Genomic DNA, 19,375 nt, shown 5'->3' with positions numbered 1-19,375 from the left:
GATGAAGAAACCATTATTCCCGAAGCATTTTTCACTGAATAAAAATCTCTATTTGAATGAAGATAAATCGACCAATATTTTATCTCTTGTGGATTTTGGTCTCTTTATAAGCTCTGTATTCTATTACTACTAGGTCTGTTTGTTTGTGTCAGCACTAGTTTGTCTTTATGACTTTGGCTGGCTTTGTGTTGACTGTCTCAATACCTGGGAGGGAAAATTCCCACCTACCCCCACAAATACATACATACTTGAGCTCTTGGCAAAATTACCTTAGCTTCCCATTGACTTAGATGGGATGGTAAACAGCTTTCTTTTCTTTTTTTTTTTTTTTAACATATTTTTTTTAAGTTTCTTATTTATTTTTGTGAGGGAGAGAGAGGGAGGGAGAGAGAGAAGATAAGTGGGGGAGGAGCAGAGAGAGAGGGAGACACAGAATCTGAAGCAGACCCCAGGCTCTGAGCTATCACCACAGAGCCCAACATGGGGCTCAGGGCTCAAACATACAAGCTATGAGATCATGACCTGAGCTGAAGTTGGACACTTAACCAACTGAGCCACCCAGCCACTCCTGAAGATTTTATTTTTAAGTAATCTTTACACCCATAATGGGGCTCAGACTTAACAACCCCAAACTCAAGAGTCACATGCTCTCCCAACTAAAGCAGCCAGGTACTCCAGTAAATAGCTTTATTAAGATATAATTCACATATTATACAATCTACTCATTTAAAATATGCACATCAGTGGTTTTTAATATATTAGTAAGTTTCTGCAAGTATTACCCAAATAAATTTTAGAGCATTTTTATTACCTCCAAAGAAACTTTATACTCTTGGGCCGTTGCTTCCCAACCCTCCCATCCTCCCTAGCCCTAGACAGCCACTGATATCTTTCTGTCTCTTTTGATTGCCTGTTCTAGATACTTCATATAAATGGACTCATATAATAAATGATCTTTTGTGACTGGCTTTCACTTGGTATAATTTTTTCAAGATGTATCCACTTTATAGCATGCATCAATACTTTGTTCCTTTTTATGACTGAATAATATCCCATTATGTGGATATGCCACATTTTGTTTAGTCTTTCATCAGTTGATGGATGTTTGGGGTGGTTTCTACCTCCGACTGTTACAAACTACACCACTGTGAACATTCATGTATAAGTTTTTGTGTCAGCATAGGTTTTTTACTTCTCTTGGGTATTTGGTTATTGACCTAGGATTGGAATTGCTTGGTCAAATGTTAACTCTGTGTTTAAACTTTTTAAGGAATTGCCAAACTGTTTTCCAAATTAATTGCTTCCCACTAACAGTGTATAAAGGTTCTAATTTCTCCATATCCTTGTCAACTTTGGTCTTGTCTGTATTATAGCCATCCTAGTGGATATGACGTGGTATCATGGCTTTCATTTGCATTTCCCTAATGACTAATGATGTTGAGCATCTTTTCATGTTAGCCATTTGTATCTCTTTGGAGAAATGTCTAGTCAGATCTTTTGTTCATTTTTTAATTGGTTTTTTTTTCTTTTATGATACTCAAGAATTTAATGCATTTCATCAAACTTACTGTGTTTATTGACACAGTATTTTTTAATTTAGAAATTATGTATGTCTTTTCATTTAGTATGTGAGTTTTTTGCTTATCTCTTTCTCTTCATCAGTCTTGTGTGGGTACTCTTTTTACAAAGCAGTGGTTATGAGTTCAGGCTCCAGAATCATTCTGCCACATATCAATTCTGTCACTTTCTAGCTGTGACCTTTGGTAGGTTACCTAACTACTCTGTGCCTTGGTTTCCTGAAATGGAAAATGGGTGAATTGATAGTCTCTACGTCAGAAGGTCGTGAAAGGGTTAAATGAGTTAATAAATGAAAACTGTTTAGAATAGTGCCTGATATAACTGCTCAGTTAATGCAAGTTGCTATTGATAGTGGAAGGTTTTTCTAAGAGTCAGCTTTTGGTTCTGTTAATATCTATTGTTTTTTATTCTCTATTTTGTTGATATCTGTCCTTTAATTCTTATTTCTTTGTGTTTACACTCCTTGAGTTTAACACACAGACAAATATTCAAAGCTGGACATTTGTAATGAATAACTATAACTACTTCAGATGTATCCTACAACCTGTAATTTTATGGTGGTATGTCTGACTTCTTAATAGTCATAGGTATGTTCTTCCATGTCTGAAGTTTAGTAACATTTATACCATTATGAACAAGTCAAGTGACAAGTACCTCAGCACATTTTTCACTTTTAAATCCCTAACTCTTTCCAATTCTCTCTATATTGGTATTCCCCAAAGTTATGACTCTGGATTGTTTAGGGGTATACTTTACTGCTTTTTTTCCTCCATTGCTTGCTTTAAACACAGACACACACACACATTATATTAATTGTTCTTTATCATATCTGAGATACTTCATAGAATTCCCTTGGATTTATTTTGTTCTTGCTGGAGTTTCTCAAAGAGGGTCTCAGTTTGGTAAGCCTTCTGAGTTTTAGTATGCTTATAGCTAAATTTATTTTATTGTTTTATTAAAATGGTATTTTATCTGTATGTAAAATTCTAGGTTCAAAGTTTTGTGCGTTTTTATTCTTTCTTTCTTTAAAACTATCTCTCCAGTGTCTTCTGGTTTCTAGTGTCAGTTTTGCAAAGTCAGATGTTCATCTGATTCTTGTTCCTTTGTAGGCAATCTGTTTTTTCTGAAAGCTTTCATATTTTTGTTTCTGGCAATCTTAATATTTACTATAATTTGTCTATGAAAATTTCCGTAAATACCTGTTTGGCACTCTGAGCTATTTCAGTCTGGATTTTTTCTTTAATTCTGAGAAATTCTTAGATTCTTATCTTTGTTTTCTCCTCTTTTTCTTCCCTCTGGTACCCCCAAAGTATTGATACTGGTATTTCTACTTTTGTCCTTCTTAAAGTTTCTTTCATATTTTCTGTCTCTTCATCCCTTTCATCTTAAAAAATTCCATTTGGGAATTCCTCAATTGGATTGTCCATCTCACTAACATGTTCGTAAGTTATTGATTCTTGTATCCAATCCATCAGGTTCTTTATTTTAGATACTGATTTCTTTATATCCGGGATTCCAGTTGGATTTTTCTTTAGGACACTTTTGCATTTCATCTTTAAGTACTGTCTCTCTCTCTCTCTCTCTCTCTCTCTCTCTCTCTCTCTCTCTCTCTCTCTCTTTTTGAGAGAGAGAAAGAGCACATGCCAGGAGGAGGGGCAGAGGGAGAGGGAGAGAGAGAATCTTAAGTAGGCTACCCACCCAACTTGGAGCCCAGTGCAGGGCTCAGTCTCAGGACTGTGAGATCATGACCTGAGCTGAAATCAAGAGACATAGGCACATAACCGACTGAGCTGCCCAGGTGCCCCAAGTATTCCTTTTTTTTTTTTTTTTTTTTAACAGGTTTGTTTTAATTTATTTTAAATTTTAAAAATATTTTTAAGTAGTCTCTGTACCCAACGTGGGACTTGAACTTAAAACTGTAAGTTTAAGAGTTGCATGCTCCATTGACTGAGCCAGCCAGGTTCCCTGTTTTAAATCTTTGTTGTGTCTGGTCTAAAAGTTCTGCTCTAAATTACTTAATTTGTTGTTTGTCTTTTATGGCTGTTGTGTACTCTCAGATGTTTATCATTATTCACTGCTTTGTCTCCTCAAGATTTTGTTGCCAAGAAATAACTGGCAAATGATACATTTTTTACTCAGGTGATTTTTACATAAAACACACTGGACTTAAAATTATCTAAATTTAGCAAGATATTTCAATGATTTTTAAAATTCCTATCAAGAGGGGCACCTGGATGGCTCAGTTGGTTAAAAGTCCGTGACTCTTGATTTCGGCTAAGGTCATGATCACAGTTTGTGAGTTTGAGCACCGTGTGGGGCTCTGTGCTGGCAGACCAGAGCCTACTTGGGATTCTCTCTCTCCTCTCTCTGCCCCTCCACGCTTGTGCTTTCACTCTCTCTCTTGAAAATAAGTTAAGAAAAAGTAATTTTGAAATAAATCTGGGTATGAACACCAAAGGAGAGAAGCAGGAGAAAAGGTGCAGTGCGAGGGTCTAGTCTAATGAAAGGACAACCTGACCTTCTTAATGGTGATGGCAGAAACTATTCCTTCCTCCACTGCCCTAAACCAGATAACTGGTATCCACCAAATAACTTGCAAATTACCACTTTTCTAATAACAGGACTGAGAGAGCAACATAGACTTCCTTTAAAAAATGTATAAATAAAACAAATAACCTTAATATAATCAGAACTAAACAAATTACTGAGGAAAAACATTTTATTCTTGATAGAAATTAAAAAAAATTTTTTTTAATGTTTTTATTTATTTTTGAGACAGAGAGAGACAGAGCATGAGCAGGGGAGGGGAAGACAGAGAGGGAGACACAGAATCTGAAGCAGGCTTGAACTGTGAGATCATGACCTGAGCTGAGGTTGGACACCTCACCGACTCCAAGGTGCCCCCAACCTCATCTTTTTGTTTTTTTCCCCAGGTTGTCTCCTCTCGAACTGACCCTTTGAGCTTTCTTTCTTGCCATCCTCTTCACCAGGTCCTGTATCCTCATGACCAGGTTAATTCATAGCCAAATTCTATAGTAGACATAACTAGTTTATTACACGTTCTTTGCCTACCAAGCCTTGGGCATGCCCTCAAAATGCTTCTGAGTACAATATTTCAGGGAGCCAATTAGAGCTACCACTAAAGATGATACCTCATTGTCATTTCTGTTCTATCAGACTATTTTCCCTTCAGGCTTTATTTGTTTTGAAGGTTGAAAAGGAAATAAAGGTAGAATAGCAAGTAAAAGTGTTTTCTAATATCCAACGGACACTCTTCTGCCCTTCTCTTACTCCTCTTTTAGAGAGCTTTTTTTATCTCCTATTCTTGTTTCTCTATCTGTGCTGTTTCTCTCTACCTAATTAGTTTACACTGGGAAATTAACACATGTATATTGAGCATATGGATTAGATTTTGGGAAATCAGTATATTCGTATTGAGCATATAAACTAGATTTTGAATTTTGATTGAGTAGTGGATATAAAGGTCATTTCTTTCTTTCTGAATAGTCTCACTACTTCAGTCAGTCTCTTGAGGTAATTTCTTCTCTTATGTAATTACATTTGGCATAATGGTATGGTAGACATTTTTTTCTGTCCTTATATTAGATTTTTTTTGTAAAAAATTATGTGTCACCAAATCTCTGGAAGGTGTTTTGAATGCCTTCTTCCTGGAACTAAGCACCTGTTGCTAAAAAGGATAGGAATTTGAGAAAGGACAAGATAGAAATGCTGGCAGGGAAACAAGTATTAATTACTCTAGTTTTGTTCCTGGCTTAATATCAACTAGAAACTTTAAAAATATTAGTATTTTAAAAAGACAGGAGAAAGTGGACCATCATTAAGTGTGCCACCTATATCCGTACTAAAAAAACTATAAGCATTGTATTTGTTCTTCACAATCACTCTGTTCAGTGAAGGTATTAGCTTCGTCTACTTATGAAGACAGTGAAGGTTGTAAAATAAATAATTTACCCAAGGGCAAACAGCTAGTAAGTGGTAGAGTTGGGATTCCACCCCAACTCTCTCTGACTTCAAATCTTATACTCCTTCCAATCTAACCATAGAAGAGGAGAAAATTTTAGCGGATTTTACCTTTTTTCCATAGTGGACTTTATATTGTAGCCTTTTAAATTTGGGCAGTAATTACATATAGACATATTTCAAAGTCTTATACATGATTTGCGCCACTGGCACCATGACTAAAACGATAGGCTTCTGAGACAAATAGTTTTCTGAGCCTCTGAGGCAGTGTAGCCCAGGGATGAAAGACAGTGGTTGAGTCTGGTGTCAAATCCGGGCTGCATGAATCTTGTATAGGTTTCTTAGATCAACACACAGAGTTGTTTTGAGAATTAAAACACATAGACTATGTAGCACCATGCCTGACAAATTGTAAGCACTAAAAAGGAATAATATATGCAATATTGTTATATCTTCACTCTATCATGTTAAATATCTAGCTTCTCCCTGAGATTCTGAGAATTTTCATTAAGTTAACCCAGAAATTGTGCGCTACTCTAATGATATATCACACCTCCTATGTTGTTATCGGTGGAGAAGTAACAAATATCACCTCTACTCTTCATATTTTCATGTTTTAGTTAAATATTATAATATATAATAACTACTATTTGAAACATCCTATACTGTTTGAGTGTTCTCCTGGTCAGGAAAATTTGCCTCACCACAGGATTTAAATTATTTCTAGAAAGATGCCAAAAAATGTGTTTGGGCAGAGGATTCTTGAAATAATAGTAGACACTGAACACCAGTAGAATTTACTGGTGTCTCTGTTTTAACCTTCTATTGTATGAAAATGCAGAATCCATATTTAGTAATTAAAACATTTACTGTCTCCTTTTCTTTTTCAGAAGATGAATAATCTTTCATTCAGTGAGTTATGTTGCCTCTTCTGCTGTCCACCTTGCCCTGGGAAAATTGCTTCAAAATTAGCATTTTTGCCACCTGATCCAACATATACACTGATGTGTGATGAAAGTGGAAGCCGCTGGACTTTACACCTATCAGAACGAGCAGACTGGCAGTACTCTTCTAGGGAAAAAGATGCTATTGAGTGTTTCATGACTAGAACCAGTAAAGGCAACAGAATTGCCTGCATGTTTGTGCGCTGTTCACCCAATGCCAAGTACACTTTACTCTTCTCACATGGAAATGCTGTTGATCTTGGTCAGATGAGCAGCTTTTACATAGGACTGGGATCTCGGATTAATTGTAATATATTCTCATATGATTATTCTGGATATGGCGCAAGTTCTGGGAAACCAACGGAGAAGAACCTCTATGCAGATATAGAAGCTGCTTGGCTTGCTCTTAGGACAAGGTAAATGGTGATTGGGAGTATTTTCCACAGTTATTATGATGTTTAATTGAAATTGCTTTATATAAAAAAAGAATAAAAGTAGTTTTTATAACATAACATGTTTTGAAGTAGTAAATAGAGATTATATGTACCAAAATATACCTGTGGAGAGTTAAGCTCTTAGAATGTAATTAAAAATTTTTACAAACAGCGTAAAGTTTTTGCACAGATCTAATTTGTGTCTGTTAGTGCACGTGGGTGATTTTCTTTAAAATTTAAGCCAATGACAAGTTTTGGTTTTATAAACTTACTAGAGTGTGTTGAGCATCTGACTCTGGATTTCAACTGAAGTCACAATCCCAGGGTTGTGGGTCAAGCCTCACATCAGGCTATGTGCTGAATGTAGAGCCTGCTTAAGATTCTCTCTCTCCCTCTGCCCTTCTTCCCTGCTTGCACTTTCTCTCTCTAAAATAAAGAAAAAATGTTGATTTGAATAAACAGTGATTAGCTAATCATTTACTTAAGAGTATAAGAGACTGGATTGTTTTGGTGAATTGTAAGCCTGAGTCCTGAGTTTGCGTTATTTTCTATAACAATCTCTTAGACAATGCGACCTAAAGGTATCTTATTGGAACTATTTTTAAAGTATTCATTCTGTAAAAGTGAGATTTTTTACTTTGCATTCTGGACTAATAAAATTTGGAGAGATGATCTTAAGCTAAAAAAAAAAAAAGGTAATGTTATGATAAATCATTTAAGCAGATTCTCTCATCATGTCAGTTATTCCTTGGTTATAACAATACATTTTTGGGAACTAGAAATTGCTTTAATCTTTCCTAATCACCAAGATACTTAGGAATTTTTCATGAAATACATTGCAGTTTTGTAGACTTCAGGTGTTTTTTTTTAATCAAATGGTTCCCGTACAATAAATAAAGATACCTTAGCTCAAGTTATTCTTCATATTATCTCCTGAAAAGCTGCCTGACTTCCAAAGTATTTTAGACTAAAGCTAAAGGACTTAAGGAAAATTTACCATTTCTAATTTAATGTTTAAATATTAGTGGTTTCGATTAGAACCTCAATTTTGTTAGCAGGCATAACCTTTGTTAGAAAATACCTTTAGAAACATTTATTCCTTGGGACACCTGGGGGTCTCAGTAGGTTAAGCATCCAACTCTTGGTTTTGGCTCAGGTCATAATCTCATGGTTTGTGAGTTCGAGCCCCATATCAGGCTCTGTCCTGATAGCACAGAGTTTGTTTGAGGATTCTCTCTCTCCCTCTTTCTCTGCCCCTCCGTTACTCGCTCATGCTCGCTTGCTCTTGCAAAATATTTCATTTTTTAAAAAAAAAAGAAACATTTACTCTAAGATATAATAAAACTATAGTCTCTGAGGTCCATATAAAGGGGTTTCTTAAATCATTTGCAATTATATGAAAACATACCTGATAAGTAGGAAAAAGTTGATAAGTAGTATAAGAAATAAATAGTTGGGGAGGGGGCAGGGAATGATAAAAATTTATAAACTTAAAAACTGCCTTAAATGACCAAAGTCAAAATCGTCTCAGTCCTACAAACCAAAATAAATGAGTGCGCACTTTCCAGACCCAGCCAATTGAATGGAGTATAATACCTGTCAGGAAAGTATGATAGTAGATATTTTTAATAACAGATTTATTGAGATATAACTCTTTTAAAGTACAACTTCAGTGGATTAGTACAACTTTTAAGGATGCTAAGTTAAAGCAGATAGCCTTTATTGTTAGTGCTTCTCAAAAACATGAAAAGATAACTTATTCAACCAAAACACACTAGAATCCAATAGAGTGTTCTCTGCCTATGTTAAAAAAAAATCCACTCTTGTAAGTGGTTAACTTTTATTTTTCATCTTGTCTGATATCAATTTGAAGAAATATTTATGAAATTATTTCTAGTCTTGATTAATTAGTCTTTTTAAACATACTTAATGATTGAAGCGCCTGGGTGGTTCAGTTGGCAGAGTATCCGGCTTCAGCTCAGGTCATGGTCTCACAGCTTGTGTGTTCGAGCCCCCGCGTCGGGCTCTGTACTAACGGCTAAGCCTAGAGCCGGCTTCAGATTGTGTATCTTCCTCTCTGCCCCTCCCCCGCTCACTCTCCATCTCAGAAATGAGGAAATGTTAAAAAACAATTTTAAACATACTTAATGATCATGCATACTTGATGAATGAGGAACAAGAGCAGAATAGATACATTTCTAAATAGTCCAATAGTCTTTGAATTCATTATCTGCGTGCTATAATGGAAAAGACGCTGGACTGGGAGTCAGGGTACCTGGGCTCTAATTATAGATCTGCCTCTGACTTACTCTGACTTTGAACATCTGCTCAGGAAGCAGCTGAACTAGATTAAATGGTCTCTGAAGTCCTTTCTAACTTGTACTGTTCTGAAATTCTGTTATTGCTTTGAATTCTCTGCTAAACTGGCAGCTGCTTCTACTCTGGAGCCTTGCCATTGCTAGCATTAGCCTAAAACCCATAGTTGCCACCAACAGTGCTGCAATTCAGCTAACGGCAGCTTTACAGCCTCAAGAGTTAATGCTGTGCTGCAAATGTTCATTTTCATAAAATTTCTTTACTGTTTGAAATATGTGCAGCTAGGTCTTTTTAAAGAAAAGGGTTTTCTGAGTTTATTTACATTTGGGGTCAGTCTGGAGTAGATATGTCCAACCTTGGGACATATCCAAATGCTTACATAGGACTGATTGGAAGAAATTATGGATGGTCATTATTACCTGGATGGTTCAGAGTCTTGCGCCCCTGGAAAGGGCCAGAGGAAGCACGTAGGGTTTGTCTTGCTATTTTTTTTGTGTTCAGATACTTGAAAAGCTCCATTACCTTTTCAGTAGACCAGAGGCTGTTGTGCAAGTGGCCCTTCCCATCCAGAAGTGACTTCTTTCAGATTTCTAGAGTGGAAGGGCATGTTTGATCTCACTCTAACCCATAATTCTGTATTTATTAGCTCCTGTAGCACCTCCTTTCTGCTTGGAGTACTTTACAGTTGGGACAATTATACTATAGGTAGTAAACAGTGCTTGAAGCATAGTATATACCTGATATTGATCAGTGAGTTGATACATTTAAGTCTGCAGCATTTTTAAAGGGGGTAAGGCAGTTCTCTTGAGGTTTTAGCATGAAGTCTATTCATAATTAACTGAATCATAAGGCATTTGGAATTCTCATTCATCTGTTTATCTTTCCAATCATTAGTCCATTTCTATGAGCAAATAAAGGCAAATTTCAGGAAAAATAGTAATTTGCTTTTGGCTAAAATGATACATATTTTTTATTCATAACATACAGTAACTGTATGTTAAGATTTTCATCACTGTGACTGGCTTCAGAAAATAAAATGAGCCACTTTTAATATCCAGACAAATAAAGAACTTTTTGTTACTTTGAATGGAAGATAGATGGTAAATGTCTGTGAAGTGTCAACCCATTAAAATATCAATGATACAATATGTTCAGCATTTAGTAAAAAATACACCACACTGAATTGCATAAATGATATAATGAATTCCTTTAAGTTTAAAATTTTAAAAGACCTCAGCCATTATTTTTCTAAAAGATGAAACAGATGAAAAATGCTAAGAATACAGATATTATTATAGCATTAAATATAATGATGGCTAAGAAAATGTATATTTTAAATATAAATTTGTTGACATGGTCTCATTCTGAGTCATTCTATTATAAGATTAAGTCCCTAGAAAATGATTGAGTATTTCTTACCAGTCCAACTCTCCACTTTATTTTTTTTTTTTAACTCCTGAACTTTGTAGATATGGCATTCGCCCTGAAAATGTGATTATATATGGCCAAAGTATAGGGACAGTACCATCTGTGGATCTTGCTGCTCGGTATGAGAGTGCTGCTGTTATTCTTCATTCTCCTTTGACCTCGGGAATGCGAGTCGCTTTTCCTGATACCAAGAAGACCTACTGTTTTGATGCATTCCCAAAGTAAGTATCGATATTCCAAATTAATTCAAAGAAATCTTGCGGGAATTTTTTTCATCACTTAAGGAATCCATAATATGATTCATTCAGCCATGAGCTTCTATTTTACACATATTATAGAAATTGTGAAAAACTAGTTTTTGAAGAGGATGGTGGCAGGAGACCAGTCAGGAGGGTGTAATGTTTGAGCAGTTTTAATCCGGGTGAAAAGTGCTAAGGGCCTCACACCCCAGAGAGTGGCACCAATAGTATTAGAGATAAGGGATGAATTTGAGAAATAAAATTGACAGAACTGCATGTCACAGTGAATGTAGGATGCAAAACAAGAGAACTTGAATTTGATTCCTAAGGTTCTGACTTGAGCTGCTAGTGGATAATGATACAATTCAGTGAGACATGATACTGGAAGAGTGGAAGTGTAGAGGAGAAATGAGACACGTGTGCATAAAAATTAGTGAATGATGTCTAATTAAGGATAGCTGATTTACAAAAGAAGTGAATTGCAAACAAGTTGAGTCTTAAGAATAAAGTATTGCCATCCTAGAGGCACCTGGGTGGCTCTGTCAGTTCAGTGTCCAGTTGGCTCAGGTCATGATCTCACCGTGAGTTCGAATCCCACATTGGGCTCTGCATTGACAGCACGGATCCTGCTTCAGATCCTCTTGTCTCCCTCTCTCTCTGCCCCTCCCCAGCTTGCTGTCTGTCTTTCTCTCACTCTCTCAAAAATAAAATAAAAACATGAGAAAAAAAAAGTATTGGGGCACCTGGGTGGCTCAGTCAGTTAAGCATCAGACTACAACTCAGGTCATGATCTCACAGTTTGTGAGTCGAGCCCCGCGTCGGGCTCTGTGCCGCCAGCTCGGAGCCTGGAGCCTGCTTCAGATTCTGTGTCAGCCTCTCACTCTGCCCCTCCCCTGCTCGCGTTCTGTCTTTCTCAAAAATAAACACTAAAACAATTTTTTAAAAAACGTGTTGCCACTGCATAGTCTGCAAACACACAGTATTATACAAATTTGAAAGAACTACTTCTGCTTCTCAAGACAAGATAAATGGAAATTCCTCCAGCTCCTCTTCATAATTGGGAAAAAATGGATGGCCCTTTTTTCTCAGAGGGCAAAGGCAAGAAGTGAGAAGCTGGCAAATTTCAGTCTCGCTTCTTTTCCCCAACTGGCAGCTATACAAAGAATTTTTTTGTGAATGATAGATGGGCCCAAGGCCAGAGTCCTCACTTGCTTCTTCATAAAAACAACGAAGGTCATTTCAAAAGCAAATTTTTTCATCATTAGCCAGTAAGGGGTCATTTTTGTAGGGAAGCTAATGATGGGAGCATAAGATCTTATCACCAGAGCAAGCTGTGAGAGGGTTTTGTTTTTACATTAATTCAGGGTTTTTGTTTTAGAGAATAGTAAATTGGAAGGTATGTGCATTATATTGCTTTGTCTAACTGAACAGTAGGAATGGTAGGGAGTATTTGGGGTAATGCTGTTGCCAACTTATATTCTCTGTCCAGCTCCCTCTTGAATTTCTGCTACACCAACAAAGAAAGCAGCACTTAACTGCAAACTGTCTGAAAAAGGTCATAATTTTGTTAAGTTTTAAAATTTGTTTGTAAGAGTTCTTTGTGTAGCTTATGTCTCAATGTTGCCTTTTTAAAATTGCTTTGATCTCTGATATTTAAAATGTTCTCTGATATCTGATAATTCTTAGTTGTCTGTTCATGTGTAAGAGAGGAACTAAAGAGCAGACCTGAAGCAGGTGACAAAGGCTTGTTGACTGAGCTTAACTATACAGGGATCTGTTCATATCAGTTAGTTGGGGATCCCACCCCATGTCACTATTTTCTGTATCTTTCCTCTTTTTTTTTTTTTTAATATTTTTTTTCAACGTTTATTTATTTTTGGGACAGAGAGAGACAGAGCATGAACGGGGGAGGGGCAGAGAGAGGGAGACACAGAATCGGAAACAGGCTCCAGGCTCTAAGCCATCAGCCCAGAGCCTGATGCGGGGCTCGAACTCACGGACCATGAGATCGTGACCTGGCTGAAGTTGGACGCTTAACCGACTGCGCCACCCAGGCGCCCCTGTATCTTTCCTCTTAAAGTGGATGTCGTCTTCAACAAAGATTCTAGAAGTCCCCTCTGGGTACACCTCAGTGGCTCAAGTCGGTGAAGCGTCCGACTCTTAATTTCGGCTGAGGTCAGGATCTCTCAGTTCAAAGGATCGAGCCCCGAGTCAGCCTCTGAGCTAAACAAACTTTGAACAGATTCTGTAGACTCCCATCACCTGCTTTCATCCCCATATCAATTCCTGACCTTCGGGTGTATGCGGTGGTATAAATTGGGTTGTGTCTTCACTTTATCTTCTATCCTCTTAAAATTGGTTTTCTCTTACACTTTTAATTTGTTACCCAGCTCCAAAATTATGTATTTTTTTATATTCTCCCTATTTCAGGGAGTTGATGCCACAAGACAAAAAAACATTTTGTTGTCATTTTAGTAGATTAAGAGGCAGAAAAAAATACGAGTGCAGAGAGGTATAAAGTTAGCATATGTTTGAATGGTCCTTAGTTTCCTCTTCTTCCAAACTAAGTTTTCTTTGTGCTCAATATTGTAGAAAGGTACAGGAGGCTAACAGTAACTATTGAATGATTCCCCTGAAACAGAAGTGCCTAAAGTTAGCTTCCTCAGATAATCTTAAGAAAAGGAGTATGTAAAGTAACTTTTAAATCTTATTTGAAATCCAAGAGGCATCTGTTTCTTCTGGTTTGATTCAAAGACTATTCTGGTATTCGGTATGGCACAAGAGAATTTGTTTTACGTTTCTTTTCATAGATAATTCGTTGACTTCCTTCTGCCTTCTCTTTTCTTACAGCATTGACAAAATCTCTAAGATAACCTCCCCAGTATTAATAATTCATGGGACTGAAGATGAAGTCATTGACTTTTCACATGGCCTCGCATTGTTCGAGCGTTGCCAAAGACCTGTGGAGCCTCTGTGGGTTGAAGGGGCAGGTCACAATGATGTGGAACTTTATGGACAGTACCTCGAAAGGTTGAAACAGTTTGTGTCACAGGAACTGGTAAATTTGTAAAATATTCTGTAAATTTGCATACTGGGTTTTCTTTCCTTGCTGAACTGCACTCTTTGGTAAATAACATAAAACCTGAAGGTTTTGTTTGCAAATCATGTCAGTTGCCTTCATAATTGTACAGGTAATGATTTGTTAACAGACTTAATGAAGGTTTTAATTACCAGAACTAGAAACTGGAAATAACAGTATCATGCAGTCAAGCTGTGTAATTTATATTTTTTCTGTGAATTTTTTTTTAAACATCAAAATGAGTACTGTATGAAATTTTAATTCTATAAAATCAAATGCTGTAAAAGTATTGCCAAATGCTTTTGCATATCAGAAACAGATTTATAAATATTTTTAAAACATCTCAATGTACTAAATCTTATCCAGGTATACAAATGTAATATTCTTTCAATAAAAAGCTGTATATCTAAAACAATTCAAGTACTCATAATAGAATAAACTGTATGAAAATGTGCAAGTTCACTAGAGATGACCTAAGCCCTGTTGTACAGGGATAAAGGTTTAAACACTTATTTTATTGTAAAATACATTGAATTTTCTGTATTCTCTGGTTATCATACATTTTCTCCTTAAAAAACAAATGATGTAAGTCTTAATTTTTATGCCATCTATTAATTTACCAACTAGTTACCTTGTAAATGAGAAGTCATGATAGCACTGAATTTTAACTAGTTCTGATTTATAGGTTTGGTACTATGAGGCAACTACTTAAAATTCTCATTTTTGTTTTTTAAAAGGCATTTAGAGCTTCAAGAATGATTTTGTATGCAATGTTGTTTTAAATTTTGACTAATCTCATAGAATTGCTGTACTCTCCATTATAAGAAAACCTGAGAGTCCGTTCGTTAGATGTTCTTCAAGACCACAAACAGGCTGGCTATTTGGTCATTTTTCACTTTGGCTATTTTTAATAGGACCTGTTGTTTTAGATTACTATCTGAGAATTTCATGGATTCACTCCTGATACAGGAGATAAGAGAACATTTAATTCATAACTTTTATATTAACCAATGTAGTAAAAAACAAAGCTCACACACAAAAACTAAGTTGCCTTTCCTTGAATGAATCCTGCCTGAATAAAACAATGAAAGAAAAATAAAAATAAAATTAATGGTATGTAGTCTAATTTGTAAATGAATGAATATTGAAATAATACACACTGTGGATATATTTTAAGGCCTTATGTAGTTTTAATTGTTCTGCTTGTTCTGTGGTTATGTCTAAGACTATAGTATATGATTCTCTTCAAAGTATATCAAGTATTGTGAATGCTTTGGTTCAGATGTGTCAAATTAACAGTAAAACAACAAATATAATACCACCCAGCTGTGCCTGTTTGCCTTCTTCCATGTTTCCCATCCCTTACCATCAAGTCGGGAAAAAATTACCATTCATCTTAATAGAACATAGTTCTGTAGTTTTCTAAATTTTACCATCACTTCTTTTTTTGGAGAGAATTATTTGCTTCTCAAGATTGTTATGGAGCCTGTACAATTCCTATTTTTGTACAACGTAGACACCAGAGTGTAGCTAAGTGTTTTCTTTGATTACCTGTTAAATTTAAAATATTGATCATACCAATTCAGTATTCATTCATTCATTCATTCAACAACTGTTTATCCAGTCATGTAGAACCCTGTGCCAGATAAAGATGGAAGTCAACCATGTCCTCATAGACTTCATGGTGTATGTAACCAAGGACACAGACACCTTATTGCACAAGTATTGCTATTTGGATAAGGGCTGAAGGATATTTGTAGCTTATATATAATAAGTAAAAGGTACTCTTGGGAGGGGAACATGGTGGGAAGGGCAAGGAAGAATTTGACAAAGAAGTGATCTTTGATCTGAGCTTTAAGGATGACTAAGAAATGACTAAACTTGGTGGCCAAGGGAAATCCTTGCTGCCTGAAGGGAACAGTATATGGAAGCCTAAAGAAAGGATAGTGCATTTAAAATGTAAAAAGACTCCCCAGAGGTCAAGGGGAATGGATGGCATAAAGATGAGGCTGGCAAATTAGTTAGAGGCACAATCATACATGGTATCATGGGCCCTGATCATTACCCTAGACACAATAGAAAGCCATTGATAGGATTATGAAATTGGATTTGTCAGGAGTTTATAGATGGGAAAAAAAAAAAAAAACCCTGGATATTTTTAGTTTGCCAGAAATAGCATGTGAGCTGGTTATAATTGGCTGTAATCTTAGGATGTTGAAAAATCCATCATGGGAAGATAATCTCATACAAAATGCCAGTCAGGCCATATCTGTAAATATTAATTTCATTTCAGGATCCAGTGAAAGGATATTCACAAACTAGTGCAAATTCTGGAATGTTTTACCAAGTTGGAAAGAGTCCCACAAACTAAAGCACAAACCATGTAACTAAGGAATGATAGCTATGTTCAAGTATTTGAGAGACATGTATAATTGATTCTTTTTGACTCAAGAGTAGAACTAGGTAAAAATTGCAAAATGGCAGGTTAGAGCTCAGTATAAGAAAGAACCTGTATGGTTATTTGTCCATGAGGGAAAGGGATTGCCTCCTAAGGTCAATGAGGATCTTCCCAAAGGAACAGAGCAGAAGCCGAATGACGTCTGTCACAGTGCTGCAGAAGAAATTCCAGATTTACATGTGAAGCTGAACTAGATGGACCATGGAATGTCCCCTTTAATTAAAGATTTTATATTCCATTTCTATTTCTCCTACCTTCTCAGTATTGCCCACTCTGTGATATCCAGAAGACAGTATCCTGTATACAGAAGAATCAACAATCAGATCTGGGTTCTCTTCTCAACTGATACCAATTGGATCTGTGCCCTTGCCAAGTTACTTCTTTGAACCATAGAAGTTTCCTCACTAGAAATGAAGAGACGGAACTGATTGATGTAATCCCTTAAGATTTCTGATATAATGAAAACTTCAACCCCGTTCATCTGTAATGACCCCTCTAAAAAATTTTAACCTGTAGCCTCAGATAATTCAGTTTGATATTTGGCTTGGTGCATACCAATGTGGTACGATCTGGATGATAACACTAATCCTGGGGAAATGGTCAGCAGTGTACCTAAATCCTGCCAGGTAATATGTACTTGAGTACATAAAGCAGATCAAGAACTTTAATAAGTTGGTTTATCATCTATACACTTTTCCAGACTTCTAACTTAAATTTACCAGTTCTATATCCTACCTGAGAATATATTGCAGTTTTTCTTGGTGATATCTATAAATATATAGGTATTGCTCACTTTACAAACGCTTGAACAAAGAAAATGTTTTAAATTGTAAACTGACATCTATTGTCCTATAAACAATGTTCTTGGTGCATTTAGATGTTCTATATGACAAAAACAACTTTTCAAGAACAAATTATGGAAAGCCAGATGAACTCATAAAAACTAGATGTGAAGTAGCCTAATCCCTTCATTTTACAGACAAAGAAGCAAACCCAAAGAACAGAAGTAACTTTGCCAAAATCTACAATGTAATTGTCATTAGTTGTACTTCTTATCTTCTCTTCATCAAATTTATCTGCACTAATGTACCAGTGAACCTTTTGAATTATATTATTTAAGTTGGTAGCTTGTGCCTTTCACATTTGTCAAATTAATGATTTGTATATCTTAGGTATTTTAACACTAATTCATTTCACTAGGCTCAGTAACAGCTATTTGGTTGTGTTACAACCTAATGAAGATGGTAACTTTGGTCACAGGAATAAACAGGTATTTACTATAAGCAGCACATTTACTACAAAGTATAGCATTGAGGAGAAGCAGTTACATTGAAAAAAGCATCAAAGCAGTTATTACAGATCGGTAATGGGTGGGCTTTTATTTTTTGCTTTAATTTTGAAACAGGCATTATATTCAAATACTGTGGTAGCATGCTGCATTCTAATGATGGTAAACATGCCAAATGCCCAGTAACCAAAAAACTATGCATTTGATACTTGAAATGGTGTTGTGAGTTACAATATGCAGAAAGGAGAGAGAAGACATTTGTCGACTACATTGCTAATAGATTGTGCATCTGACTCAATAGTTGAGTAATGCTAAGGAAGGAAGCCTGGGAATGACCCACTAGACCTGAGTTTAAAAAAAAAAAAAAAAACAGGAAGTAAACCCTAGAGTCTTTATAAATGTCTGTGAACTAAAAGCTGTTAAACTGGTTCTTTCATTAGAAACCAGATGGACTTGAAATAATTTTACTCCTCTTTATCTTGTAGGCCATGTACTAAATTTGCATAACACAATTATAGTGCTTCTAGAAAAATGTTTCAATAGTGTGTGTGCCTTAAATGAAACCCTTATATTAGAAAAAATAAAATCATGGGGAAATGCTGTTTTTAAATTATTGATGTTGTTTGTATTTACTGATAAAATGCAAATGTCTCCAATTGTCCTAGATTAATTCAGGATTGAGAGTTTGGGGATTTTATCCCCCCCCCTCAAAATTGCTACCTACAGCAGTATATTGAAATGAGGAGGTAAGTGTAGCCGGTAGGTTCATGGATATAGGAGTATCTGAGTTTTAAATTTTTAAATGTACCTGCTCTATTCCAAATTATCCAAAGTATGGTGGATTCATGGACTATAAATCAAGACATTCAATTACCATTTTACATTATAAATCTTAGATGAAATGTGGGTTTGTAAATACATTCAAATTTAAAACTGGCAAAGTCAGAGGTCATATAGATTGCTTCACCGAAGTTAAAGATTTTGTTTTGTTTTGTTTTTAAGTCTGGGCTTCTGAAATCAGGATCCCATTATAAACCAAAGAGAAGTAACTCCAAATAAGGTTTTGGGCTGGCTGTCAGAGCAGCAAATAAAAGGATTCCTTGCATTTGGATGATGTTTTTGGGGGGTGGGAGATGGTGGTTTGCAGGGAATGTAACAAACTGAATAGTATCTGAAACATCTCCATGAGTACCAAGTCTAGTAACGTATTTTCTAAGCAATGTCTTCATTTTACATCAGTTAATGTTACACAATGCATTGTTTACAATTGTTACTTTACCATCTGTGGTCATTTCCTCAGCTCATTACAGCTTTGCTGGCATTCACCTCAATTTGTGCTGTTGTTGGCCCTTACACATATATTACACTTCCAAATGTTAGAGGCCCAGTAATGGGTTATAGTTGACCCTTGAACAAGACAACCATGAACTGCACAAGTCCATTTTTTGCAGATTTGTTTCAATGAATAGAGTACCTTATTTTCCTTATGATTTAAAAAAAATTTTTTTTTTAGTGTTTAGTTTATTTTTAAGAGAAAGCACAGGCAGGTGAGGGGCAGAGAGAAAGGGACAGAGGATCCAAAGTGGGCGCTATGCTGACAGCAGAGGAGCCCCACCCACATAGGGCTAGA

The 19,375-nt window shown here is 36.0% G+C and overlaps 1 protein-coding gene across 3 annotated transcripts in view; it reads left to right on the top strand.

The window, feature by feature from the left end:
• The window catches only part of ABHD17B (abhydrolase domain containing 17B, depalmitoylase), a 52,665-nt gene extending 37,345 nt beyond the window's left edge, over nt 1-15,320 (top strand). For all 3 annotated transcript variants that reach the window (XM_023243343.2, XM_023243342.2, XM_023243344.2), the window contains 3 exons: nt 6,450-6,919; nt 10,723-10,902; nt 13,771-15,320. In XM_023243343.2, the coding sequence (XP_023099111.1) occupies nt 6,453-6,919; nt 10,723-10,902; nt 13,771-13,990 (867 nt within the window). In that variant the 5' untranslated portion in view covers nt 6,450-6,452 and the 3' untranslated portion in view covers nt 13,991-15,320. The remainder of the gene's footprint in view (nt 1-6,449; nt 6,920-10,722; nt 10,903-13,770) is intronic.
• Nucleotides 15,321-19,375: the final 4,055 nt, after the last annotated feature.

This window comes from Felis catus, chromosome D4, assembly GCF_018350175.1.
Source record: "Felis catus isolate Fca126 chromosome D4, F.catus_Fca126_mat1.0, whole genome shotgun sequence".
Lineage (NCBI taxonomy): Eukaryota > Metazoa > Chordata > Mammalia > Carnivora > Felidae > Felis > Felis catus.
Note: the sequence above shows the minus strand (reverse complement) of the source record. Positions and strands in the feature narration are given on the sequence as shown.